This window comes from Cercospora kikuchii (assembly GCF_019650295.1).
Source record: "Cercospora kikuchii DNA, contig_00001, whole genome shotgun sequence".
Taxonomy (NCBI): domain Eukaryota; kingdom Fungi; phylum Ascomycota; class Dothideomycetes; order Mycosphaerellales; family Mycosphaerellaceae; genus Cercospora; species Cercospora kikuchii.
In genome coordinates this window covers 5,004,318-5,029,942 of record NW_025408582.1, presented here as the reverse complement: position 1 = coordinate 5,029,942, position 25,625 = coordinate 5,004,318, and the positions used below count along the sequence as shown (strand labels likewise).

General features: G+C 53.6%; 9 protein-coding genes across 9 annotated transcripts; 1 reads left to right on the top strand and 8 right to left on the bottom strand.

The window, feature by feature from the left end:
• Nucleotides 1-224: 224 nt before the first annotated feature.
• Nucleotides 225-2,213, bottom strand: CKM354_000196900 (uncharacterized protein; the record flags this gene model as incomplete). Its single annotated transcript, XM_044797105.1, has 1 exon — nt 225-2,213. The coding sequence occupies one exon, from the start codon at nt 2,211-2,213 to the stop codon at nt 225-227; it is 1,989 nt and encodes a 662-aa protein (XP_044653040.1).
• A 227-nt stretch (nt 2,214-2,440) lies between these two features.
• Nucleotides 2,441-4,015, bottom strand: CKM354_000196800 (uncharacterized protein; the record flags this gene model as incomplete). Its single annotated transcript, XM_044797104.1, has 2 exons — nt 2,441-2,862; nt 2,920-4,015. 2 exons carry the CDS (start codon nt 4,013-4,015, stop codon nt 2,441-2,443), a joined length of 1,518 nt encoding a protein of 505 aa, XP_044653039.1.
• Nucleotides 4,016-4,579: 564 nt separating this feature from the next.
• Nucleotides 4,580-7,157, bottom strand: CKM354_000196700 (uncharacterized protein; the record flags this gene model as incomplete). Its single annotated transcript, XM_044797103.1, has 2 exons — nt 4,580-6,077; nt 6,148-7,157. The coding sequence occupies 2 exons, from the start codon at nt 7,155-7,157 to the stop codon at nt 4,580-4,582; spliced, it is 2,508 nt and encodes an 835-aa protein (XP_044653038.1).
• A 305-nt stretch (nt 7,158-7,462) lies between these two features.
• On the bottom strand, nt 7,463-9,105 carry CKM354_000196600 (uncharacterized protein; the record flags this gene model as incomplete). Its single annotated transcript, XM_044797102.1, has 3 exons — nt 7,463-7,483; nt 7,540-8,896; nt 8,948-9,105. The coding sequence occupies 3 exons, from the start codon at nt 9,103-9,105 to the stop codon at nt 7,463-7,465; spliced, it is 1,536 nt and encodes a 511-aa protein (XP_044653037.1).
• Nucleotides 9,106-10,497: 1,392 nt separating this feature from the next.
• On the bottom strand, nt 10,498-11,907 carry CKM354_000196500 (uncharacterized protein; the record flags this gene model as incomplete). The annotated part of the gene is made up of 2 exons (XM_044797101.1): nt 10,498-11,784; nt 11,833-11,907. The coding sequence occupies 2 exons, from the start codon at nt 11,905-11,907 to the stop codon at nt 10,498-10,500; spliced, it is 1,362 nt and encodes a 453-aa protein (XP_044653036.1).
• Nucleotides 11,908-12,282: 375 nt separating this feature from the next.
• CKM354_000196400 (uncharacterized protein) lies at nt 12,283-13,626 on the bottom strand (the record flags this gene model as incomplete). The annotated part of the gene is made up of 1 exon (XM_044797100.1): nt 12,283-13,626. The coding sequence occupies one exon, from the start codon at nt 13,624-13,626 to the stop codon at nt 12,283-12,285; it is 1,344 nt and encodes a 447-aa protein (XP_044653035.1).
• Nucleotides 13,627-14,235: 609 nt separating this feature from the next.
• Nucleotides 14,236-17,397, top strand: CKM354_000196300 (uncharacterized protein; the record flags this gene model as incomplete). Its single annotated transcript, XM_044797099.1, has 1 exon — nt 14,236-17,397. The coding sequence occupies one exon, from the start codon at nt 14,236-14,238 to the stop codon at nt 17,395-17,397; it is 3,162 nt and encodes a 1,053-aa protein (XP_044653034.1).
• A 391-nt stretch (nt 17,398-17,788) lies between these two features.
• CKM354_000196200 (uncharacterized protein) lies at nt 17,789-19,141 on the bottom strand (the record flags this gene model as incomplete). Its single annotated transcript, XM_044797098.1, has 1 exon — nt 17,789-19,141. One exon carries the CDS (start codon nt 19,139-19,141, stop codon nt 17,789-17,791), a length of 1,353 nt encoding a protein of 450 aa, XP_044653033.1.
• Nucleotides 19,142-19,819: 678 nt separating this feature from the next.
• Nucleotides 19,820-20,595, bottom strand: CKM354_000196100 (uncharacterized protein; the record flags this gene model as incomplete). The annotated part of the gene is made up of 3 exons (XM_044797097.1): nt 19,820-19,868; nt 19,924-20,456; nt 20,563-20,595. The coding sequence occupies 3 exons, from the start codon at nt 20,593-20,595 to the stop codon at nt 19,820-19,822; spliced, it is 615 nt and encodes a 204-aa protein (XP_044653032.1).
• Between the last annotated feature and the right edge of the window lie 5,030 nt (nt 20,596-25,625).

Sequence of the window (25,625 nt, the reverse complement as noted above, 5' to 3'; positions counted from 1 at the left end):
GTGAACCTAAATCACGACCTTTCATGCTCATGGACAGCTTCATACTTCGTTAAATTGGACAATCTAGAGTGTCCTGCTTGTTAAATCAGCCGAAAATATGATGAACGGGTGCAGTACTCTGGGACTGGTGGAAGATGAGCGCAGGAGAAGGGCAGAGTAGGCCTGCTGAATCTGATATTAAGATCAAGCGATGACTCGTCTTCAAAGAAGTTCGTTACTGCGGCTCAATCATCTAGCTCAATGATGTCTTTGACGTTCAGCTTCACGCTGGCCAACTTGTCCGCCACATCATCTGCCGTAGAGACTGCTTTCGATTGAGTCTTCACTCCGGCTGCTGCTTTCTCAGCCCGATACTGCCTTCCCAAAGCCTCCATAACTTCCTTGTGACTCGTCCCAGGCGGCAAAGACTTCTTCAAAGAAGCAAAATGCTGCTTCACATACGCCGCATAGCCATTGACTTGCGGCGCAGACTTCTTCTCCCCGGCTTCACCACCCTCCACCTTCCCACCCGCCGTCTTTGCCGCACCTCCCCTCGGCACAGGCTTCACCTGCACCAAGTTCCCCTTACACCCTCCACAACGATGCCTCTTCGGATCAATGCTCTTACTATGCCTCTTAAACTCCATCCCACACTCCTCGTATTCCACACATTTCCAAACATACTTATACTCAATCTCATAGCTGTGTTTCGTTGTGACCTCAATACCTCGGTCCTTGAACGCTTGACTACACTTCCTTCCCCAAGATTTGAAACTCGCTCCGTGTGGTTGGTCTTTTATACCTGAGATCATGAAATTTGCCAAGTGGCAGAATTCGTGAGCTAAAACGTTGAGGAGTTGGGTTTCGGCTTGGGGGGAGTAGGTTAGGACTTTTGAGGCGAGTTCGATTGTGGCGAAGTGTTTGTGTGTGGTCGTGGTTGTTGCCGCTTTTGTGGGGTCTTTGATGGTGTTGCTGGAGTGGTGGCATTTTGTTGTTTCGCGGCGCCAGTTTGCGCGACCGGCGGTGCTGTTGAGGGTTTTGGACCAAATGATTTGGACGCCTCCGGTGGAGGCTGAGAGGGCGGCGATACGGCCTTGGGTGATGGTTTGGTCGAGCTCCTGAAGGAAGGATTCAGCGATAGCTATTTTGCGGATTTCCCAGTCTTTGCGGGCTTGGAGTTCTGCTTTGGAACGTTTTGTCGGGCTGGAGAGTTTGGCTGGTGAAGCTATGGGTGTGTCGTCGAAGATTTTGGTTTGGGGTTCGAAGAGCTTTCGCGGTGATCGAATGGGCTTTTGTGGGGAGTGGTGGTCGTTCCAGTCATTGACTGCTGATGCTGTCCAGAAAGCGTCCAGGCTTGGCCGGCCAGGTGGCGTAGGTACACGTGGTGGTCGCTTGGATGGAGACTTCAGCTTCGTGGGCGAAGGTGGTGGAAGGGGTGGTGTTGATGGCCGCTCGTCCAGCTCTCGCGCAACGATCGGCTTCTTAAACCGAGGTGGCGAGAACTTGATGATTGCATCAAGGTTCTCCTTATCTGAGGAACTGCCAGGGCGCATTGCTGGGACTAATGTGTTGTTTCTCGCTGCGGGACGTTTCGCTGGTGCATCGGTATCTGCGTCGAAAATGCTAAGCGCTTCCAGTTGCCTTGCCAAGTCAGGCTGCTTCTGATCTGCGTGCTTCCGCCTTGCTGGAAAGAATGAACTCGGACTGGGCAAGTCATCCTCAGATGCCGATACATCAGGCTCTGAGCCGCACCAAATACTCTCTTCAACATCCGCTTCCTCGTCCACGTTATCTTCGCTTCCAGCCAATTCTTCGTTGCGATCCATCTCGCCGGGCGTGATCAAGGTAATTGGAGTAGCTCTCAATTCATCTTCCAATGAGCTCGACTTTTCCGGCGCCTTCTTCTGTAACATTCTCCGCGCGTCCTGCTTCAACGGCGATCTACGCCTCGCCTTCTCCGGTGTATCATCCTGTATCGTCAGATCGCTGAGGCTGCTCAAAGATTGCAAAGGAGCAAGCCGGATCTGCGAGGTCGTCTTCTGCCGGCTTTCTGTGGTATGCAGTTTCTTCTTCCTTATCACAGGTTCTTCTCCATCCGAGTCCTCCGGAATCGTGTATCTCGCTGTCGGTTTCCGTCTTGCTGGCCGTATCGGCGGTGAATCTGTCACGTCTGTTTCGCGCGCGCTTCTGCAAGGCTCGCTGCTTTCTGCAGCGGCACGCCGTAGTCGAGCCATGCTGAAGTGAAATATGTACAATAGTCCCCAAACTGCTGAATAAGGCTGTTCCAACGAATGTCGTGGCGGTGGTGCTGGGCCAAAAGTCCGAAGGCGGAAGTTTGTTGTGGGCGTTGTCGTGGAAATCGGGCGAAATTCGGCTGGAGCGCGTCCAAGTGGACTTCGCGCGCCGTGCTCTCCATCAACCTTCCACTTTTTGTGTAACATCATATATACACGACTTTCGCTCACACGAGAACATCATCGTCATCATGCCGCCGTCTTACCTCTATCTGCGCCGCGATGTCGACCATGTTCACAATCCCAAGTTTTGCAGATTGTGGCTTGTAGCCCTGCCGAAATCTGATGTCGTACTTGAGCAAGATATGCGCCAGACACAGCTTGATCTCGACCGCAGCAAGAAATCTCCCTGGACAGATATGTTTCCCGATGCCGAATACGCTGTGCTCTTTGGTAGATGAGGCGAAAGCTGTGCGCTCATCGCCCGCTTCGCGCATTGTGTAGAAGCGATAACCGTTGAACTTTTCTGGATCGGAGTAGTTCCTCGGACTTCGCATGCCAGATTGGTCGACCGCGATGTGAGAGCCGCGTGCAAGCACAGTACCGTCTGGGAGCTTTGTATCGCGTATTGCGAGGCGCTCGGGACCAGCTATGATCGTGTCAGTGCCGGGAACCTAGGTACGGTATCGCGTCAGCCTTGACTTACCAATCGTTGGAGGACCCAGCCTTTGCGACTCCTTCATGACACTGTCGAGCAGATGCATTTTCGCAACTGCGGCAGAAGTTACGCCATGGTCCTTCACAGCTTCCCTCGCCTCTTCCCGCAGAGGCTCAACGAGCTCGTCGTGCTCACACAAGTCCAATAAAACCTGCCTCAGCGCGCTCGAGGTAGTATGCAACGCAGCCATTGCAAGCGAAAGCTGCACAGCCCCATGATCGACCTTCTTCCGGCCTGCAAGCTCTTCACTCCATCTCACAGCATCAAAATACTCTTCTTCTCCTTTCCCTTCAATCCTCTCCCTCTCCCTCCTCTTCAACTCCTCTCGCATAACCTTCCTCGCATCCCTCATCAATTTCCTACAGTCCCTCGCTCCCGGCATAAACCAATGCACAACAGGTCTCATCCATCCAGGCCACCGCATCAACTCAAACGCCGCAGAAAAGAACCCCGTAGCATACCGCATTGTCATTCTCTGCCACTCTCCATCACGCGAAAGCTTCTCTCCCGCAAATACTGCGCCCGCAGCTCTCGAGATCAATCCCATCGTACTACCGTACCATTCAATCAGATGCCAATCCTCATCCTCGGTCCACAGCTCGTCCAAAGCCTCAGAAATGTGCCGACTCAGAATCGGAACCAGTCTCCCATTCTGCGAAAGTTTCTTCTTGATCAGATTTATGACTAAATTGTCAGGATCATCGTGCATGATTTTATTCGCTTCGAAGCCAGGGAAGTTGCCGAAATACTGTTGGAGAACGAGTTCTTGGTGGTCGAGATCGGGATTTGCGCGGACCCAATCTATTAATCTAGCTGGAAGTATGAACAGAGGGCCGGAAGGTGTAGAGAGAGTGATGGGAGAATTGTGTTTCTCGAGGCCTTGAGTGATGAGATCTTGGGCATTATCGAGGTAGGTCTTGTGAGCTTTGCGGTTGAGGAAGTCGTAGGGATACGAGTTTACTATGGGGAATGGGGAGCGTTTGGGAAATACAGATCGATGATACAAGAGGAAGAAGGATGTTATCGTGAGGACAAGAGCAGGAGCGAGCCAGGTCGTTGCCAAGTCTGCAGGAAGAATCGCCATTTTCGCACACTCGGTGGGAAGAACTGAACAGAGTGGTTTTCCGAGGTCCCTGAGCACATTGGAGGGCTCATATATACATCAAAGACATGCAAACTGGGTTGCGGTGTCCCAAAGGACCGTGTGGATTTCGTCCGCTTCGTCCGCGGCTCAATCGTCCATGGCAGCAACGAGAGTTTGGACTCAGCCCCGGCTGGACGATTCGCAGCGGCTAGGGTTGACTCACCAAGAGGGGGAAGTCTAGTCTACACACAGAAGGCAGTGTGCCGATCCGACATTGACCAGCAAGTGTAGTATAACTGGAAGGAAGTAAGTACAGTGAAAGGAATGCACAGTAACAATGACAGATTGACTGGTATCTCATGACGCACGTTACCCAAACCCCAGAAAGGAACAATCCAAAAGAGCAACTCCTTCATCTGGCTCGTGAAAGCCTCTGTGCACTGTACACTTTCTTCGCAAGCATGCAAGCACGCACGCATGCCCAATCTCTGCTAACTCTCCGCATCTCTCTATTCTTATCGCTGTCGATTGTTTAAGCGCTTAGGCTGCCTTACACAGCTCACCTCACCGCAACACGAATTCCTTCTCGCCCAGGACCAGATCCGGCGTCAATTTTCTCAACTCGTCGTTCATAATCCCGTTGACGAAACAGAAGCCTAAGAACTTGTACCTGCTTGCCTCGTTGTCCGGCCGCAAAAGAACAGGATGCCGACTGCCATATGGCAAGACTATTCGATCTCCTACTTGGCATTCGATGTGTCCAAGGCCAATGAATCCGTTGCTTGTAAAAAAGAATGCATCACCGTGGCAGAGATGTCGAAAATATAGCTTCCACAAGCCATACTGCCTCCACGCGACTTTTGTAAGTCCGGAGACGTGTCCGCGTAAAAACCGCCGGCTCCAGACATCGAAAAGGCGGAAAGAGAACATGGAGATCTTCTCTTCATCATCGCTCGTCGTTGAATGCAAGTCTTCTTCCGATACGAGCATGGATGCGAGGTCTTCTGTTACTCTGGCATCCCGAGCAAGCCTTTCATAAGGACTCCCAGCTCCTTCCATCAGATCCAGCACCGATTGAAAAGCTGCCTGCTCGTTCTTGGTCAACATGATAGGGCCGTCCGAGAAGAGCCCCAAAGGCGCCTTCAACAGATCTAGTGCGCCGGTCTTCAAATTGTCCCAGTATACTTTCCTTGTCCTCTTACGGATTGTCTTCACCACAACGTCGAAGTCCAGTCCTCTCAGCACCAGCAGTCGCCGTTTGACACTCAAGCTGGCCTTGGCAGTCGCACATTGGAGTCTATTCGTCCAAGGTAAGACCCGATTATCTCCTCCGCTCTCACTCGCGCTTTTCTTTGCCTCTCTGGAAGTGTCAGAGGGTGTAAAGAGATACTGGCTGAAATCACCCGTATCAATCCAGCTCTGGTCAATCGCTTTACCTGCATAACTGAAGTCCACACACCAGGACGGTAGCTCCAGATCAGATCTGTCTCCCTTGACCAAGCCCAGAATGTGAATGTTTCCACTTGCGATGATGGAAGCATGCGTCGCTTCAGCATAAACCCAGGGCACCGGTTTCTTGTAATCAATTTCAACAAGAGCACTTTCAGCCGGCTCGATCACCGCCAGCAAGCTGTAGACCTTGTCCCTCGGATCCGTTGCTTCAGTCTGCGAATATGCCCAATACATCGAAGCAAGCGTTCGCACGCCACTCGACATGTACTTGATCCGCTGAAAGCTGAAAAACGGCGCACCGACAAGCTCGACAGGGTCATTCTCTTCTGCCTCGGGCTCTGGCTTCGCGTCATCGTTCTTCCAGATATGCTTCTTCAAATTCGAAGGCTTGAGAGCGCGAAGCTCGCGATCCTCTTTGACTCGTTTGCCAGCACTGACTGCTTCAGTCCAGCGGATTTGGCAATCGGCGAAAATCGCGATGGGGTCCTGACGTGCCATCATGAACTCTTGAATACACCAAGTTCGGGTCCACCAGGTGGCTTCGGCATGCTCCATCACTTCCAGTAAACGTTCTGCGATTTGCCGTCGACCTTCAGGACAATTAGGCTTCCTACACACGAGAGAGTGTCAGCATGGAAATCTATACCCCAGCGAAACAAGATTAGTAGGACAGGACTCACAAAGGCTCCAAATCCTCATCATCCAAATCCCCCAACCAAATAAACACATCCCACGCCAAACTATAAATATTCCCCATCGCCCTTACTTGCCACGCCTTCTCTTCTTCGTCCCGCTGATTAATACATATCTGATCAACCCATAATCGAATCACATCTTCTTCATCCCTTCTAACCCTCCTCAGCGCGTTGAATAAATTCCTCGTAACTGGGAACTGCACCTCTTCTCCACTCTCAAAATTCACAATCGTAATACTCGTCGAATCATCCCAACTGCCCCACGTATAAGATAAAGCATTAAATGCAGGCAATGCCGACTCCGCTGCATGAGCAGCGACGACTTTTTCTTGATAACGTTCGCGGTAGGATTTTGGCATCCAGGTTCGGAGGTCGCGGATGAAGTCGTCTTTGCTGGTGTTGCGGCGGAAGTAGTCGATTACGCCTGCGGAGTTGAACATGTCGCCTAGCATGTCGCCATGGAGGGTTGGGGGTGGGCGACGGGGAGTTGTGAGGTCGATGTTTTGGACGACGAGGTTGCAGATTATGGGAGAGTGGAGAGGGCCTGGTTGGATCTCGAGGACGCGGATTTGGGAGGTGGGTTGGATTGGTAGGGAGGTGTAGAGGGATTGGTGGGTTATGCTTTGTTGTTCGTTTGCCGAGAGAGTTACAGTTGAGGAAATCTCGACATCTTCTTCCAGGTCTTCGATGCTGGGTTGTTCGTAGTTGGATGTGATTGGCATTGGTCGTGGCGGGAGTGCAGGTGCTGACAGCTCCGAATGCGTCGTCTCTTCTTCTGTGGCAATATCTACCTCTCTGGTGATAACGCTGACCTGCGCCAGTTGGGCTGGATGAACAAACGGTCGAGCAGGCAGTGGAGGTGGTAGCTCGACGATTTTGGTCGAAACATCTTCAGTGATCACGCCTGTTTCCATACAGTCGATGCTGACGACTGCCTTCGAAGCGACAGGCACGCGCCGAGGCGGCAGCGGAGGTGGTAGCCGAACAGTCTGCATTGTGTGAATTCCATTAGTTACATGCAACGCAGATGCTGAACGTGAAGAAGGCGGACATCACCTGAGAGTGACCAAGATCTTATACTTGGGAGAGCACGCTCAGCTCTGTACGCCAATGGCTGAATCTAGGCTTGGTTCTTTATGCACATGATACGCCACCTGGATTTTGGCGCATGCCTATTTGGAGTTAGTCGTGCTGGGCACTCGAACATCACGGACATGTATGAAGTAAACTGAGAAGGTCATTAACACTAGATTGATGTATATTCGAAAGTCTTGTTCTGTATCTCCAAAACATCGTGTCCTTATATTGGTGTCCCAGCGACCTTGAGCTCAATATCAGCGACCATAGCGAAAGATACTCAATCACAACAACGCTTACCTTGACTGGATGCGCCTCCGTGTTGAAAACATACTCATTCTTCCCCTCGTGGTTCACTTGGTATTCTGCATCAGGAGCATGGATCAAGTAGCTGTACTTGAGAACCTCCGCAAACCAGAAACTCTCCTGGAAGTTATCGAAGCTGCCACCGCCTGGTGCATTGACGTCCGAAATACTGCTGAAGCCAGATCCGACACGACAAGTCTCGTTGATGGCCACGAAAGCGTTCCATGCGTAGTCTTGATATTTGCGATCACCAGTGACGCGATAAGCGTAGTAGAAGCTTTCAATAACTTCAGGTCGCAGAACGTAAGATCCTGCGACAATCCAGAACCCAGCACGTTCGTAGAATTCGGTCTGGTTCGCGGGGAGAGTAGTGGTATTCCAAGAGAAGACCTCTGGGCCAATACCCGTAAGAGTCTGGCTATAAGTCTCCTCGCAGGCCTCTACCAGCTCAAGGCCGAAATCGGTGTATTTCTGCTCGTTGAGCACAAGTCCACCCAGAATGAAGTTACCACCGTCAAAGCAAGCAAGATGCTGGCTTCCATTGATCAATCTTTGGCCATTGTAGTCGGCAAGGAAAGTCAAATCCGGACGGGATGAAGGATGCGACGCAAGGTACTGAATGCTGCTATCCGCTGCCAAGACCCAGCGATCTCTGTATTCGGCGTATCGAGACGTGTCGTAGACGTACATCTTGATGAGGTACTCGTAGAAGCTGTCGGTGCCGCCGGTCCAGGCTCCGCGAGCATTGGTGAAGGAGCCATTGTTGATGCCAATTTCAGAGCCGACGAGTCCAGGGAAGGGCTCCGCCTGAGGAGGTGATGGGTTCAACAAATAGCTTTCTGCACGAGATGCGAGGTCCCCGTAAGTGGAGTCACCTGTAAGATCGGAAAGGCGCTGCCACTCGAGGATCAAGGTTCCAATAGTAGCCAGTCCATTTGTGTCCGAGCCATCATTGGTTCGGTTGCCTACGAAGATCTGGTTGTACGGGATACCAGTAGGAGTATCGAATGCAAAACTGAGGTTGTTTGCAAGGTTTTGTGCTTGCACCAGCAGAGATGCGACATTGTCCTTGTTATCAGCCAAATCAGCCAAAGGTCCACTCAGCAGATCGTATCCCGAGAGAAGCCCTCCAAGGTAGCGAATCGTTGTCTCGAAAAGCGACACGACTTGGTCGTCGGCGCTCACACTCCAGTCAATCGAAGGAACGTAGTCTATAATCTGGTTCACAATCTCCTTCTCTCCCATTACCAAAGCGGTTGAAAGTGCATCTGCTGCGGAAGCGCCCCATCCGTTTCTCGAATTACTGAAGCCATTCGTGACTGGTAGAAGCTCGTCATTAGGGAAAGCATATCTGTTGAAAGGTTAGCTCGAAGCTGGACAGATTCCGTAAGATGCCGCTCACTCAGAGTAACCTTGCCAGCTGAACTCGAATGCCTCTTTCACGGCATTTGCTCGCTGCTGGGCTTCATCTTTGGGTTCCCCTGGATATGGTTGATATTGTGGTAAAGCGGTAGTGAGCGTCGCGGCAGAAATTGCCAAAATAGATGATGAGTAACGCATACTGAGATGCGGGGAAGAAAGGATAGAAGAGAAGAGGAGGACGAAGAGCTGAGCGCAAGGATGCTGCTCAGAGAGAGGGGAGGGCAGGCGAAGGGTATATGAAGTGAAAGCTTGCGAGAGAAGGAGGACGGTCGTAGAGCGGTAGACTTACATGCCGTCTCAACCTCAGTCCCATGTGCATCGAGACCGTTATTAACTGTCGGGTGCAGGCGCGTGCCATGATGGCCTACCAATCCTGGCAATGAAGTGCAGCACATTTCGGAGGGAGCTGTGACCGTTCGCCATGATGCCTGTACCGTCTCCAGGAAAGTCAAAACGGCTGCGTGTTATTGGAGGCACAGCATCGCGTTTGGCAATTGTCTGCACAGTTGGTGGGGGACTCCTGCAAGTCACTGCATAGCGCAGACGATCCTCATGACCTGCGCGGAGAGGTCGCTGCTGGCCGTGAGGTCATGAAGTGGGTGATCGGCTGTGCGGTTGGCGGAAGTGGGAGGTGCACGAGAGGGCGCTGGCAGATTGGGAGAGGTGTAACGCTGTAACATGACCGGCAGCGCGTCAGGAACAGGCAATTGAGCGGCAAGTTAATCTCGGCCAGCACGGCCCTCCTCCAGGATTGTGCTGATGTGCTGCTGCGGGCGGGCGGGGGTGGAGTGTCGACGGCCGGAGGTTGGCAGATCCCGCAAGCTTTCCTCTCAAATGTAACGTCGACGCGTGATGTATTGATTCACATGCATTGATGCATGCTCCTCTTCCTCTTCCATCGCGGGACCTTACATCTCCCCGCACATGTCGTGGAGGAGACATACGCTGAGATATTCCTGGCGGGCATGAATGCCGAAGCTGTGCAGGCTCTTCTGCAAACTAGTCGTGGGCCTCTTCTGTCAACAATGCGACACACGAGGAGCGGTACGATGGACAACGGCATGTCTCGAGACGATGTTCTGTTCAGGCAAGAGGAGAAGTCGGGACACAAGGTCACACAAAAGTAGCACATGGCTCATTCGGACTCGCTCCACTACACCCAACCCACGCGACAGTCGAGCGTGACAATACATGTCTCGCTCGTGAGCGGGTACTACAATGAGCACGCGAAGTGAAACAGCGCACAACAGGCAAAGCGTAAAAGTCCAAGTCATCATTGTTCTGAGCTATCATGCTAATGTACACACCATGCCCGTCATTGCAATCGTCATCATTGTTGTCGTCCAAGAATCGTTCAGCCATCTCGTCATCAATAGAGCGAAGCATGCCGGTAGCCATCAAAGCACCATCGCCATCGCTTTCGTCAGTCATCAGTGTTCTTCCAAGAATATTCCGCACTCCATCTCGTACAACCTCATGTGTTGCTGCAGGGAACAAGAAGCCGCAAGTCAAGCAGTCAAGCAGTTCTCATCACTTCAGCCCAAAGAGCTGTCCTCGAGGCAGACTGCCGTAACCTTGGCCCTGCTCTCCACGTACCTTGCGTGGCTTGTCGACAAAGTCGTCGGAAGTAGGCCGGAAGTCGATCATGCGGCCATTGTTAGCCTTCATCTGCTGTTTTGCCTGTGGAGAAGGCGGCATCTCTCCAGCCGACACTCCGTTCTCCTGATCGCGAGCCACCCAGATCTCTCTCATCGCCTCGATCTGCTTCTCTTCCTCTTTACTGACGAAAATGGCTCCCAGCATCCACACAGCAGCGATCTTCTTCGTTACTGGACTTCCTTTGACGCGCACAGCAAAGTCAGGAGGGCCATATGCCGTGGGACGTAGACCTGAAGTCGCTGCATCGACGAATGCTTGTAAGAGGTCCCTGAACCGCACGCCACCAGGCTGTCGAACGCGAATGCGCTTGACTTGCAAGGGAGCATAGATCCGCTGGCGCCGCAAGTTGCGGTCCTGGTAATGGAATACAAACTCCACGGTGCTGACTGGCGGCTGGGTCAGAAACATATCGTGGTGCAATGATGAGCCCAGTGGTATGTTCAAGTTTGGGCGACCGATGAAGCGCAAGCTTTCGCACGTGCGTGCACGGTCTTGTAGTGGCGCAATCTTCTCCTCGCCAGTCTTGAGGTCCTTGTCACGCATAAACAGAAGTGAGTTGAGCTCCGTCGGGCGGCAATAGGATTGGCAGTCACGCCAAGCGGTGCCGTAGACATCCAGCATAGATGGCTCGTAGGGCTGGAGAACTCGACTCCTCTGGTCGTAGACCCAAAATTCGTGACTGACAGGCTCGGCCTCCAGGAATAGCGTACGCCGCGTGGATGGCAGCGTGAGAATGATATGGTTCCAGGTCTTGTTTACACGGCGAACGCTGATGAGAGATTCTGCTGGTAGATGAGTGATGACCTTCTCAAGAAGCTCACCCGTGTTGAAGAGAGCATTTTTCGTCATTAATTTCGTGGTAGCGCGCGTGATCATTGTATGTCCCAGGACCTCTGATCGCTCCGTGACAGGAGCCGGTGTCGAGCTTGCAAAGCACAAGGCTTGCGGCGGCGGCTTGTTGGCACTGAGGTTGCCCCAGGACAACGTGTTCAAGTCGGGAAGCACATTGGTGAAGTGCTGGTCGCGGCGGCGGTCTTGTTCGTTGCAACCTTTACTGCTGCTGGTCGATGGGCGCTCTTCATTGCGGTCGCTGTCGGTGAGTGAGCTCCCTGCGCTGCCATTGTTCTTGTTGTCGTCGTCAGGAAAGCGACGTGTGCCCTGAAGATGTCAGTGAGTTCGCAGTCAACGACATGAGAGGGTGCTGACCTTGAGCTGTCTTGTAACAGCCTGCTGTTCAAAGCTCTCGCAAGCCTTGCGTTTTGGGGCCATCTTGCTAGCCATGGTCTTGCCTGTATGCTGTCGATGCTGTGAGGGAGGAGGGGAAGAAACAGTGCGGGAGCCTGAGCCAGTTTTAACCCACAATGGAAAGTGAGGTTTTGAGGGGATCGACAATAATACTTTGCTCCGGGGACCCACCTGCGTTGGAAAAATGAACGTGAAAGTGAAGTTATCGTGCATCAAGGCCAGTCGCGGCTTCCGTTTTGGGTATATCCTATTCATTCACTCGAATCAATCCTCCACCTACCATTTTGCGCTTTTGAGCCTTGCTCCAAGACCATCATGTCATGGAGCTAGAGAACATGTCGGCGGACCAGCAATTTCAATTACACCATCTTCCAGTCCCTCATTACTGTCAATCATTCCAGCGCAGGACTTCTAATTGCGCGAATGAGAAATGCCAAGACCGATGCCAGGTGAGGTTCGTGCCCGTTTTGCTGGAGGACCCTCCTCACTTCGTTCAACGTTCGACTTCCGAATCGCGCCGAAGAGTTTCGTCTGCCTCAGATTGCTGCCTGAATCTAGCATTCCTCGTCCTTTGAAGCTTTCACGCTTCTCGTCCAATTGTTCTCGACTAGTCCGCAGCATTTGCGAAGCAGTCATTGAAGCTTGCGATTCGGGAACTTCGTCGTTTTCGATGATATCAGTCTCAGCCTCGCTGTCATTCGCCCCATCTTCAGAAGCAGAGACAGTTCCGTCAGAAGGTGGGCCGTCTTGCGACACTGGTAATGAAGGCTGGCTGTATATATCAGGTGTGCGCAGTGCACTCGTCCTCTGTTGAGGTGCTGTCGCCGGAACATGTAATGCTTGACGCTGAGCTTGAGGCGTCTGAAATGGAGGCTGACCGCGCATGCCATGGTTGCGCTGAGGAGTATTTGGCAAGCTCGACATGCTCTGAGCATTGCGGTGGTGTGACTTCCTGCCCGCTCGTGCAGACTCTTGGCTTGCCATTTCAGAAGCTTGCAGCAGCGCGGCAAATGGTTGTGACTGCTGGTGAGCGCGGTGCAAGTGGCCCCTCTGTGGAGTGGCATAGACCGAGCGTGGAGTCTGATCTGGGCGCGACGACAGTTGTGGCTTGCGGTACTTTTGTAAAGACTCTCGGTTGGCTCGAATGCGCTCCGCCATCAGAGACACCTTGTCAGACAAGCTGGCAATCTCGTGCTCCTGTTGTAAGATTATCTTCTGCTGTTGGTGCGTTTCGCCTTCCAAGTTGATGTTGGCGTCTCGCAGTAGCTGGATCTGGCGACACATGTCTTGGTAAAGGTCCTTTTGAATGGGGATGATTCCCTCCTCAGCGGTGGGGGTTGCAGCAATTCGAGCCTGGTCAGCGGAGTGAATCACTTCGTTCTCCGATTGCGCCATGCGCGCTTCCACCGACATGCGCTCGAGGGCAGCAGCGCTCGACTGGGCCAGCATCTGGTATTGCAATTTGTGGTGCGCTGCTGACATTTTTGCTTCCTGGAGTGCCACTTGCAGCTCCACCACCTTCCCCTTCAGTTCCTCTGGCGTCGCTACTTCCAGCTCTTCGGGACTCAAAACTGTAGCGAAGCCTCCAATGCGACCCGTATGGCTTGCATTTGATGTCTCTCCCGTGGGCGGCGGAGTTGAGATATGTGAGACGGGCGGTGTTGGAGTTCTGGTCTTGGCTCGCTGCGACGACGGAACCTGTGTCGAGGGCGGTGGAGTCAAGGTCGCGCTGTCGGCGCTCTGTTGCGACGACATGATGGGCATGCGATCAGTGTTGCGGGTATGAAATTCGGCCGCGACTGCTCGTCGTTGCGATGCGACGGTGCGTTGCGGTATAATGGGCCCCGCGGTGAGATGCAAGCTGGGGCGGAGGCGACACTCGGGTCGTGCGACACCAGCGGAGGTTTCAACGGGCGTGGAGCATGCGGCTGCGACAGACAATGCGGTTGTAATGCGACACGACACGGTCAACAATGAAGGGCCCGCGTGGCTGGATACGTGCTGATGCGAATTGTCGATGGCTGGCGCCGATGGTGCAGCGATAGTTCCCAGGGTGACCGGACCGGCGCTTAGTGAACAACACGTCCACCACCGCACAGACGACGTTTCGCTGCCAGCGCCAGAGCAGAGCCGCACGCAGCCACCGCTGAACCCCTTATTCTGCCGACACCGACCACTGCTGCCCTCCGCGTCGATTGGGACTAGCCCGGGGGCGCAACGAGGGGCATACCATCAGCATTGGAAAAGGAGTGGCCGACTCTCCAGCTGCGCCATGCTGGCGGTGATCGAGTAGTTCGAGCTCGACTGCCATCGTCCACTCGTGCCCGCCCGCCATCTGCTTATTATATTGCTGCACGACCGAGCATGGATCCGGACACCACCAAGCCGTCTACCGGCATCCCGCGAGGCCCCTCCAAGTTGCCAACAACCAGACTGCCCGCCGTCAAATCCCGGCCTGCGTCGACGGCCACCGCTCCATCATCAGGACTGCTGCCGCCGTCCCAGAAGACCATTGCTCCGCCCAGCACTCTCACCAAGCCATCACCGGCACTTGCTACTCCCAAGGCCACGAAACGAACATCGACTACTGGCTTGGCACGACCGACTCCGACTTCCGCTCTGAAGCCTCCCAGCAGCGGTCTTCAAAAGCCAGGAGGAGCTGTTCGCACTGGCCTCGCAAAGCCTACTCCCACTACTGCCAAGACCTCCACCACATCAGGTCTTGCGCCCCCTCGAGCAAGGACTGGTCTGCAAAAACGTGCGCTTAGTGCTTCACGCTCCACTGCCGTTATCGACGACGAGGAGGTCAGTGACAAACTTGGCTCTCTTGACAGCTTTAGGTCCGCTTCACGCCAAGGCTTCAGTGATGAATCCGAGTCGTTCGAGCTGGCCGAGGACCATGTTCCTCGAAGTAGAACTTCACGTCCTTCGCTGTCGGAGAGGACGATAGAGACACTGCAGTCAATGCCATCGACGCCGAACGACAGACGGCGATCGAGTTTCTTCAACCCGCCAGACAGTCCCATGGGCCCACCTCTACGGCCAGCCTCCGCGATGAGTAGGAATAGCAGAGCGGGAAGTAGACCAGGAACTAGTGATGGCTCAACTTCATCGAGGCCGCTTAGTAGAGCCGGCTCCACGAAGATCGCACCTGCTAGTGCAAGACCATCTACACGCACGACCACTGCGCCAGGATCGAGGATTAGCTCTCTGCCTTCTACGAAACGCAGTGTCAGTGTGGGCTTGACTAGCAAGCTACAACAGGCGAAAGCAGAATCCCAGAGAAGTATCTCGCCTGTCAAGAGGCCTTCTGCATTACCCAATGGCTCTGCAATGGGCATTCCGAGTGCAACAACTTCAAAGATCGGCAGCGGAAATAAAACGATAGCAACGTCACGCCCTACGAAACCACGAACTGGGCTTACTGGTGCCTTTGTGCCGCCAACCAAGCGGGTTCAGCCAACTAAAGCAGCAGCTACAGCAGACGCAGAAGATGCCAAACCTGCTGACAGCGCACGGGTCGTGTCGAATTCATCGGCCGCCTTGCGAGAGCAGATTGCAGCGGCAAAAGCGGCAGCACGAAAGCAAAGAGAGTCTGCGGACAAACGAGAGTCATCGTCCTCTCAGCCTCTTTCCACGAATGGTGACTCCGGAGTCGATTTTGAGACTCACGCCGATCCGTTTGGTCAAGCCCCTAAGGATGAAAAGCATGTGCTGAAATATCGCGTACACAATGCACGCATGAGCGGGAAGCTCAACATTGCTGCTATGGGATTGAAGGAAATGCCTGAGGAAGTCATGAAAATGTACGACGCAGCTGCGATGGCTGAGAGCAAAGTCAACTGGGCCGAAGTGGTCGACTTGACGAAATTCATCGCAGCAGACAACGAATTTGAGCGAATTGATGATACGGTCTTCCCGGATCGATCGAATGAGGATCTTGCTGCTGACGACGATGCCACGGGCAACCAGTTTGGCGGACTCGAGCTTCTTGACTTGCATGGCAATTCGCTGCAAGCACTGCCAATGGGTCTGCGACGGCTGGAGCGTTTGACACATCTCAACATCACTCACAATAAGCTGGAGAACTCTGCTCTGGATGTCATCACACAAATTTCAACGCTCAAGGAGCTGAAGATTGGTAACAACAATCTGACAGGCAATCTCCCAAGCTCATTGTGCACTTTGACCAAGCTGGAAGTCTTGGACATACAGGCAAATCGTCTTCTTAGCTTGCCTGAAGCTATTGCAGACCTGACTGCACTACGAGTGCTGAATGTTTCCGGGAATCAATTGACGGCACTGCCCATGGACGCTCTTGCCCAACTACCTCTCATAGAGCTGGACGCCAGCAGCAACGCGTTGATAGCATCACTGTTTCCGCTAGGTGCTCCAGGTCGCCACCCGACGCTCCAGAGCTTGAACATATCAAACAACTCGCTGGCCGCGTTGACGTTTTCGGAGACGCTTGATATGCCTAGACTGAGGACACTGCACATCACGAATAACCAGATGACGCAACTCCCTTCTGTTGCTGGCTGGCATGACTTGATCACTCTGCACGCTGGTGACAACAAGATTGTCGACTTTCCTGAGGGCTTCACAAGTCTGGCGAAGCTTCGGACTGCCAATTTCACCAGTAACGAGATTCGCATGCTTGATCCAGAAATATGCCGAATGGAGAGCTTGGAGTCGCTAGTTCTGGCAGCGAACCCACTGCGCGAGAGGAAATTCCTGACCATGAACGCTGCAGACGTCAAGCGGGATCTTCGAGCCCGTCTGGCTCCGGACGAAACTGGAACAGATGATGGTGAGCCATCTAGCCCCATCACAGTCGTTGGTGCCGAGGGTGGCGGCTCACAGTGGTCAGTGAAAGGTAACGGGCTCCTGAGCTTGTCCGGCAAAGATCTAGCAGAAGACTTGGACGAAGACCTCAGTGCCTTCCTAAGCAACAACACTGTACGACAACTAGAACTGCAAGACAGTGGAGTTACTGTCATTCCACCCGTGTTGTCGCTGGTCAAGGATCTGAAGGTGCTCGATCTGTCCGGCAATCCTCTCGCGACAGAATACCTGACAGACGAGATCGCTCTTCCAACTCTGCAAGAACTCAATCTCAGCAAATGCCGCATCACATCACTAGATCTGCTCATGACGTTTCTCCAAGCCCCGAACTTGAAGACTCTGAACGTGGGCGCCAATAGATTGAAGGGTGATCTGCCGGCTCTTCGCACCGTGTTCCCGCAGTTGACAACATTGTTCGCGACCGGAAACAAGATCCGGTCTATCAGTGCCGATGCGCTGCGAGGTCTGACGACTGTGAATCTGGCTTCCAATGACATTGAATCACTCCCTGCAGAAGTCGGTCTGCTTTGGGACGAGGGGCTAAGAAATTTCGATGTCAGCAGCAACGCCTTCCGCGTGCCAAATTACCGTCTTTTGGATAAAGGCACGGAGGCCACGCTTCGCTGGCTTCGCGACAGATTGCCTGCGTCAGAGTCTGGCAAGGCGGACGAATGGGATTGAGTGATAATATTGATAGGACAGCAACGGGCGACGTTATCGGAGAAGAGTATTAAGGATCGAAAGCTCATTCTGCGGAATTGATGGAAGTTTGGCTCAACGGGCATCGATGATAGGAAACATGGTTGGGTGTCAGTTTGAGAATTGGATGCCAGCAGTAACAGTATTTCGTATTGGTTCCAACAAGCGCACTAGCGATAGTTCTACATGATTCGAGCAAGAAAAGAGTGTGCGGGACAAGTACCCGAGATCTAACATGCAAGCTCCTCCGGTCTCAAAGCCTTATTAGCCTCCAAAAGAAAGTGTCTGCCCATTTCCCGTGCTTCTCTCTTCGGCGTCAACAGCTCTTTGCCTTGACCTCAGAGTCATCCCTGAATAAGTTTTGTCGTGTTCCTTATTTGCTCATCCCACCCAACACCACAAACACCTCTCTCGCTGCGTTCTGCATCTCCTCTCGCTTCTTACTATCCTGCACCGCCGAGAACTTATCCGGATGGAAACGGCGCTTCTCCTTGCTCGGGTCGACCTTGAGTGTGCGGAAAGTGTTCTTGATCGAGCAGTCGCAAGCAGGGTTCAAACGGTCAAGTGCGAAGGAAGACGTGCAGTCTGCGGTTGTGCAGGGCGTGACAGGTGGGTAGGGAAATTTGGTGAGTTTTGGGATGGAGTCTGAGGAGAGGGCGGTCGTGAGGGAGGCGTACCAAGTCATGAGGTCCAGGCCTGTGGCGTATTGGGTGGGTTGTTGGGCGGTTCTGGAGGAGGTTTGTCGTTTGGTGTGGGATCTGGAGGATGAGGAGGGTTTGTCGTTGCGCTGAGATGAGGATGAGGTTTTGTGGTGGGTTGAGGTTCGAGGTGCTCCGTCTTTGCGTGAGCGATCCGAGTGAGATCTCGACTCTTCTCGGCGCGAGTGGTCAGACCTAGATTGACGGTCGTCGTCGTGGCGTGAGCGGTGTGAACCAGATCGGGACTCGTGATGACTCGAGCGAGATTCTTCTTGACGCGAACGATGAGAGCTAGACCGATGTTCTTCACCGCGTGGAATGTCGTCTGGTCGAAGGTGGTCGCCGTGACGCGAGCGCTGAGAACGAGATTGAGGCTCACCCTGGCGTGCATCGCGGGATGGCGCGGGTCGCGCTTCTTGTTGACGTGAACGATGAGAGCTCGATCGAGCTTCCTCACGTCGGAAGTTTTGGGGCGGGAATGGAGGATAATCGTCTGGGCCATCGTAGTTGCCGTGACGCGATCGATGAGAGCGAGGTGCAGGCTCCTCGTACGGCGAACGAGTCGGCAAGATATCGCGAGCGTAGTCTGGTCGGCGTTCTTCGTATCGCGGACGCGGACCTTCATATGCGGGGCGTCGCTCCTCGTAGATGGGACGTAGGTAGGAGTACGAATTTCCTCCAGTCTCAAAGTCTCGAGGCGTTGGGAAGATGTTGTCGTTGACGACGAAAGTGGTCTCTGTCGTGTCGAAGCTCATCCTCCTCCTAGAACGCTCCCTCGCCTCCTCCGCATGAATCTCTCTCATAGCTCTGGCTGCTCTGTCCCTTGCTCTCTCCAGTAGGTCCTCGATTGCGGCTTTCTCTTGAAGAAGCTGCATGAGCTCTTGATCTCTCTCATGCTCGCGCCGCTGACGATCTCGTCGCGAACGTCGGTGCTCGATCCTCGTGTCATGGAGCGAGATAGATGCGGTCAGTGTTTCGATTGAGCTCTCGGCCTGCGAGAGCTCGTCGCGGTAGTGGTTGCGTGACATCTTCGAGTGTTGCTGTTTTGGTGATTTGTGATGCGTAGGTAGGAGTGTACTTGAGGGAATTTGTAGTGCTTGCTAATGAGTCGGAGGACCTAAAAAGACAGTGAAGTGCTGCGAGAGTGAACAAATATGACCTGTACCGACCAATAATGTGAATATGCGCGTGATGATGACAGAGCGATTATGCTACAGTGCAATTGAGAACAATGGAGGACAGTAGCAGTTCCTTTGTGGGGAGCCATGTCAAGGGCCGTCGTCTTCAGACCAGATCAAGAATTGTGCTCTGGTACGACGATATACATGACCTGGTCTTTGTAGCGCGAAATGAGGCTCTCTGCACATGTGGGTCGCTGTGACCATTTCGTAGCGTTCTCGGCCTAAGGAAGGTTCTATCGGAAGCGTAGAGGGTTCATGTCCAAGAGGCGTCTCCTCCGCGAGAGCATTCCTGGAGCACAAAGGCATTGTGTATCGAACTTAGTCTTTGTGATATCCAAGGCGGCCTTGGCGTGGTCCACTATACTCCTTCTTCGATCGCTTTGAGTGACTGAGTCGCATGGCTCTGGCAAGCATTGCCTGAAGCCTCTGACCCCAATGTATCTCCTGTCCGTAGTGTATGGTGTATCATAAGTCGCTCAATCTAGTCTTGGGTTTGCGTTATTTCGTCCGTGTCGTATCATGCCATCACTGGATGGTCTGCTGCTGAGCCATGCGGTCGTGCTCGTCAATGTCCCTATCCACGAAGTCAGCCAAACCTCTATTCAGCGTCGAGAGGAAAGAGAGCATACGTAGCCTCCCAAGGATAGCAGATCCACACATCCGGCACCGTTCTCGCAGCCAAGTATCTGTTGTTGGCGATCATCTCCTCGGGCAGCGTACCCTTCTTGACCTTGTCCTTGTTGTGCAGAACAAAGATGGAGAACTTGGTGGTCTCTCCCTCTCTGCCCGCCTGCTTTGCTGCGGCATCGACATCCTTCTGCAGCTCTTTGACAGCATACTCGAGCGTTGTACGCGTGTCGTCGACCTCATCCACAATGAGCACGTTCTTGCCGATCAGGTTGCCCATCTCCAGACTCGTCAAGTCAAGCCATTGTGTCCGCGTGACTTTGGTGCCTGGCTTCTCGACCTGGCTGTCCGTACCCAGCTGCTCGTACAACGACAAGCCAATGGCTTGAATGGGAATATTCGCGGCGCCGGTTTGCTTGAGGAAGGAGCGGAGCATGCGTGCGGGCACGTAGCCACCGCCGCCGATGGCGATCATGAGATTCGGCTGGAAGTCGTTGAGGATGCGTGGCGCTGCATCCTGGCACAGCTTGTGCACCTGCGTTGCTACTGTCAATGGTTTGCCGTGTCGAGTCTCGTCTCTTGACGGGTGCACGCATGCACGACCTGCGAGTCGTGTGTCCTCCATGTGGGTATCCGCTTACCTGATTGTATGTGATCCACACCTTCTCGACCATTTTGGCGGCTGCGATGGGTTCTATCTGTGGCTTTCTATCCGATGGTAAAGACAGCGAGGACGACCGGCAACTTTTACCACCAAGAGAGAGAAAAATGTATGAGTTGTGTCAACATGGAAGCTAACATTTTTCCGTCATCAGAAAGTATCGGCCACCTCCGAGGTGGGGCATTCGGTGAATACAGGGTCTCCCAGACGCGTCTGAAGACGCGTTCCATTCACCCACTCTACTTCATCATCATCATCGAATAACTGTCCGAGGACCATGCACACAATCAGCAAGATTCTAGCTATGAACTCTCTGCCGCTCCTTAAATTCAGCTGGAGCCGTCCATTACGAAATCGTAATATCTTGTGTGCCTAGTATTCCCAATGTCCAGTGCGACCTCCGGAAGACGCTTGCTGGCTTTTGTCCACCTCAGCAGTATCCACGCCATTTGCGGATCAATTTCCAACTGCCGTTCGCGCCTGCGCTTGCAGCACCGTACACAATAAACATCTGTGGCAGAGACAGCTCAGAGGGCATGAAGGAGCGGCCATAGTACCGCTCAAGCACAAACCAGGCAAGCAGATAAATGAGCATCCATGCTGTGAACCAGACGACGAGCCAGCGCGGGAACGTCTCTAGATTGGAAAGAGGCCGTCTCACGCTTTCGCTAGGTGCATCTCTGGGCTTGTCAGAGCGCTGCGCGATGATTGTCGAAGTCTACTGACCCAAATAGTTGTTTGATCGCTGCACGGACTGCTTGCTCATCTTGTCGGGAGCGTACATTCAAGAGTCTCACGATGAAGAATGCTAGTTTATTTGAGAGGGACTGGTCTGAAGGATGTGGGCAACGGCACTGAGCATTCGCGCTATGCCACTTCGCCACCGGCAGCTTTGCTCCGGCGTCGATCCATTTACTGCTTCTGTGCTTCTTTTATGGCATCATCAGTGATATGTTCATGAGAGAATGTGTTCAGGACCTCAATGCGGCGATGCGACTATTGAAACACCTCTCTATGCGCACAGGTGGAAAGAGGGCTTGTTGAAAGACCGGTGCTCTGCGTCAATTTTCTTCTCTTTGACAATCGCTTTCATAGACGCTGATCGATGCCTACATATTGGCTGACGTTGGAAAGACTCCGAGAATGCTATCGCCGTGGAACATGAGGATAGATACAACCCGAGGTCAACGAGTAGCAGGCGTGCAAAACTGTACTGAGGTGGGTAGATCTTGCCGATTCGGGATCGGCCGGCGTCGCGTGCCTTCTTCTCGTACGCGTCCAACCTCCCGCTTGCCTGCTGCATTCAACGCACTTGCTCGATTGAAGCCAAATGGCGCTCAGTTATACTGTGCGTCGGACTTGCAACGAGACCGTTGTCGGCAACGGGCTCATGGCAGGGCGTCAGGCTAACGACTCCTGTGCTGTCACCGAAATGACATGGCTCACGCAACACCATGGATTGGGACGACACTGACCTCGCTCTTGGTGGCTGCAACTTCGAATTTACAACACCTGCCTTCAGAACTCCTCAGCATGGCCGGAGGCAAGAGGTCCAGAGCGACATTCTCTACTACTGGCATTGCATTCTTCCCGCCACCAGTCTTACGCGATCACGAAGCAGCCTGCAATGATGAAGACCGGCCCCGTCGTGTCACGGCCTCGGTGCTGCATTAGCTCTTCCCGAAGAGTACGCCTCGAGGGTGCATCGCTGAGTGCAATTGCATGCCAGCAGTGCCTGAACTCCGGCCGAGCTGGTCAAGCCTGCTACTCTGCGGCATGCTGGACTTGATGGCGCGATCGACTGTGTGAGCGACGACGTTGCGACAGGCTTCCCAGCGAATGGCACTCGCAGCCACAAGGAAATGCTTTGGCGATGAAGCATGTTTGATCGAGGTCTTAGCCACGCCGGGCCAATACTCTGAATCTCTGACCGCCGGCTCTGTAGGGCCTGTTGGCATGCGTCGAAAGCGTGCTGCTCCCTGTGTTGTCTCGATTCTCCAGACACCAACACGTCAAAATACATGGGCCAAGCTGGGGGCACCCTCCGTTGTCAACTCTACTGTACGCCAAAGCTTGACCTACGACCTTGACGCGGCCGATGCCCTACGTTGAACCAGGTTCGTATGGCCCGAGACCGCTCTCACGAGGGATGCGAGATTGCTTAGATCGTGGATGAACCTCGCCTCTTCATCGGGCCACGATGTTACTCCTCAAGGCCTCATCGAAGGTTGCTGCCGAATGTGGAGCGGAAGCTTGCGGTTGTTGCACGACCGGCCTTCTCAACTCCTGCTGGGACGGCTTACGCTACATCTGTTCTCACAGTATTGAGAATCTCCTGACGGTTGCAAATTTGAGTTGTGCAGTGGCCGGATTCGGTGCACGACACCACCGGCCGCGTCCAGCAACTGTTTAGTCAACATCGGCGTTAGGCTCAACCTGCAGAAATATCCGAACAGCTGTCACACAAGGCTAGAGTGGGCGCAGAAGCCTCGAAGGCCGACCAGGGCACGCCGTCAGGAGCGCCCAAGGTCCTTCGGCCGGGCTGCGTCGATGACAGGCCAAGGAACTGCAGCTTCGGACATTCAAACGTCAAGGAGCCCGGGCTCTGTTGCAAGCGCTACTGCAGTGGAAGTGAATGTCATGCGCGCCAACAACGCTGCTTCTCCAAATATTCGAGCGTCGTCACATCCGTCTCTTGTCAGGAATTGGCTACGCCGCCACGAGTATGTATCGCGAGGCCAGGCCCAGCCCTCTTTCGGTGGCTGAAAGTGCGAGAGGCCACAAGAGCGGGCCTGAAGAGGCCTCGAACGAGGACTATCAAATAGCCTTGCCTGTACCTGCTACTGCAGCTGCTGTTGAGGCTATGAATCGTACCAATGGCTGAAGTTGAGCAAAAAGCTGGACTCTTCGACGCCATGCGGCGAAGAAGGCGCATGGCGGAGGCACCTTCCATCTCGCTGCGTTCACCCAAATGCATGTTGGTGCATTCTGACCTCAAGCGACCAGCCATTTGCTTACGCGGGTAACGCATGATTTCGCTAGGCTTCGCCATTCACGCCGATGAGCAGGAACGGCACAGCTGGGGCGAATGACAGGCTGGCTGGCTTGGACAGATGTACACATTTCAACGACTATTCTCGACGAGGCGCCATGTGGCTGGCTTCCCGGCGTCTTCGGATCGTTTGCCCTCGGTCGTTGTTCGTACGCCGCATGACTAACGGCGAAATCCAGACCTGTACTCTGGCTAAGGATAGCGAAGGAGCATCACTCCATCGAACGCCTTGCGATCATTGCGATCGGATGCATCCACAGGAATCCAGAGCTGCTGTCTATAGGTGTGGCACGTCGGCGAACGTATCCATTCGCATGTTCAATCAGAACACCAAGAAAAGTGCCGGCACGTGTGACCCACGTGCACTGGAGGGATGCTTGCGTCAGTCGTGAAGACCAACTTGGTCTTCAACAAACTCCTTTTTTGACCAAGACTGGTGGCTGAGTGTTCTCGCACCTGCATCCGCAGACAGCGAGCAGGTAGACGTGTCCCTCGAACAGTCGAGCACAGCATGAGTGTGTTGGTGTGATCCCAAACATCAACGAAGGAAGAGGCCTAGCATGCCTGGCGTCGACCGAAGGCTGGCTAGGAACACCAACAGTAGTAAGAGGCCACAGCCACCGATTAACAACTGTCACAGCCTTCTTCGTCCAGACACCAACACTGAGAAGAGCGACCCTCCGTGGTTGGCGCCTCTCCGACTCAGCATCTCTCTTCCTAGGGATGCGTCGGCACCGACACATACGAGATCTTGGCAAAATCACGAGACAGTTCCCTGTGCAGACAGGAGCTCCAGCTTACGCGCGCCGTGTGTGGCTGCGCCTTCACCAACGCTCCACTACAGCTTTCGGTACGCCACCATGTGCGCTTGAAACTTTCTCACGTCCGTTTCATGGCTGCCACTCGTACAGGCCGATGCACGACTGTTCGATTCCGATCATTGCTGACAAGTCTGCAACGTGATGCTCCGTGCAGGCGAGGGAATGACAGTCGAAGTGGGTTGCAGAATATTGCTTTCGAGGATCATGCACTGAAGCGAGCGACACTAGTAAATGATCGATTGACAATGAGAAGATTATGCACGCGGCCGGGACAACTGGTGAGACTAAGCTGCGCGAGGGACACGTAGTCGATGAACACCGTGATGCAGCCGGACAGGCTACACGAGGTACGGTAGTGGATCGCTGCAGCGAGAGCGTGGGCGTGAGCCGAGATGCGGTCTTTTCTCTGCTTGATGAGCAAAGGAGAAAAGAAAAAGCATCGCGATGGTGTCAGCTCGTTCCCGGGAGTTGGTGTGGTTCCAGCATCACCTGCTACCGCTGGTCTATGTACATTGTTCGCATCGATCGAGTTTGATGAGGCCTGCTGCGCAAGCCTCAGGGTACCAGGACGAAACGAATGACATTGGATGCTCCTCACACTCGTACAGTCAGATTGGATGTCACGAAGTTCTACCACCCGATCGAGCAAGGCAAGGGTGCAACCGCAAAAGCGCATCGATGCTCGTCGCTGGTGCTCGTGAGAAAGTGAGATTGATTGACGTGCAGTCTACAAAATTTGCAGCGATCCAACAAAACTCTGCTGTTATTGATCTGCGGTACCGTAGGCGCTGGACAGGTACGAGAGCAGCCAGAGTGCTGACGCTTTACGCTGAGCTGTGACACTAGTCAACCAGTGGCAAGATCTGCACTGAGTCTACTGCGCTGTGTGGTGCGGCTGGCGTGTGGCGGATCACAAAAACTTGGTCTTGGTCGATGCCGCAGGAGGTGTGTGAGGGCGGAACCTAGCGGACGCATGCTTGCATGTCTTCCCCGGCGTTGGATAGCTTTTCTCGCAGATTGATGGCCTAGGGAGGCTAAAACGCCATTCACGAATTGCGATGTTGCTAGCCTGGAGTGAAAAGTACACGGGTCTCAAGGGCGAAATGCCTCGTTTGGGCATAGCACGACATGAGACCGTGCAGAAACTTCGTGTAAGCTTTTCTGGGCAAT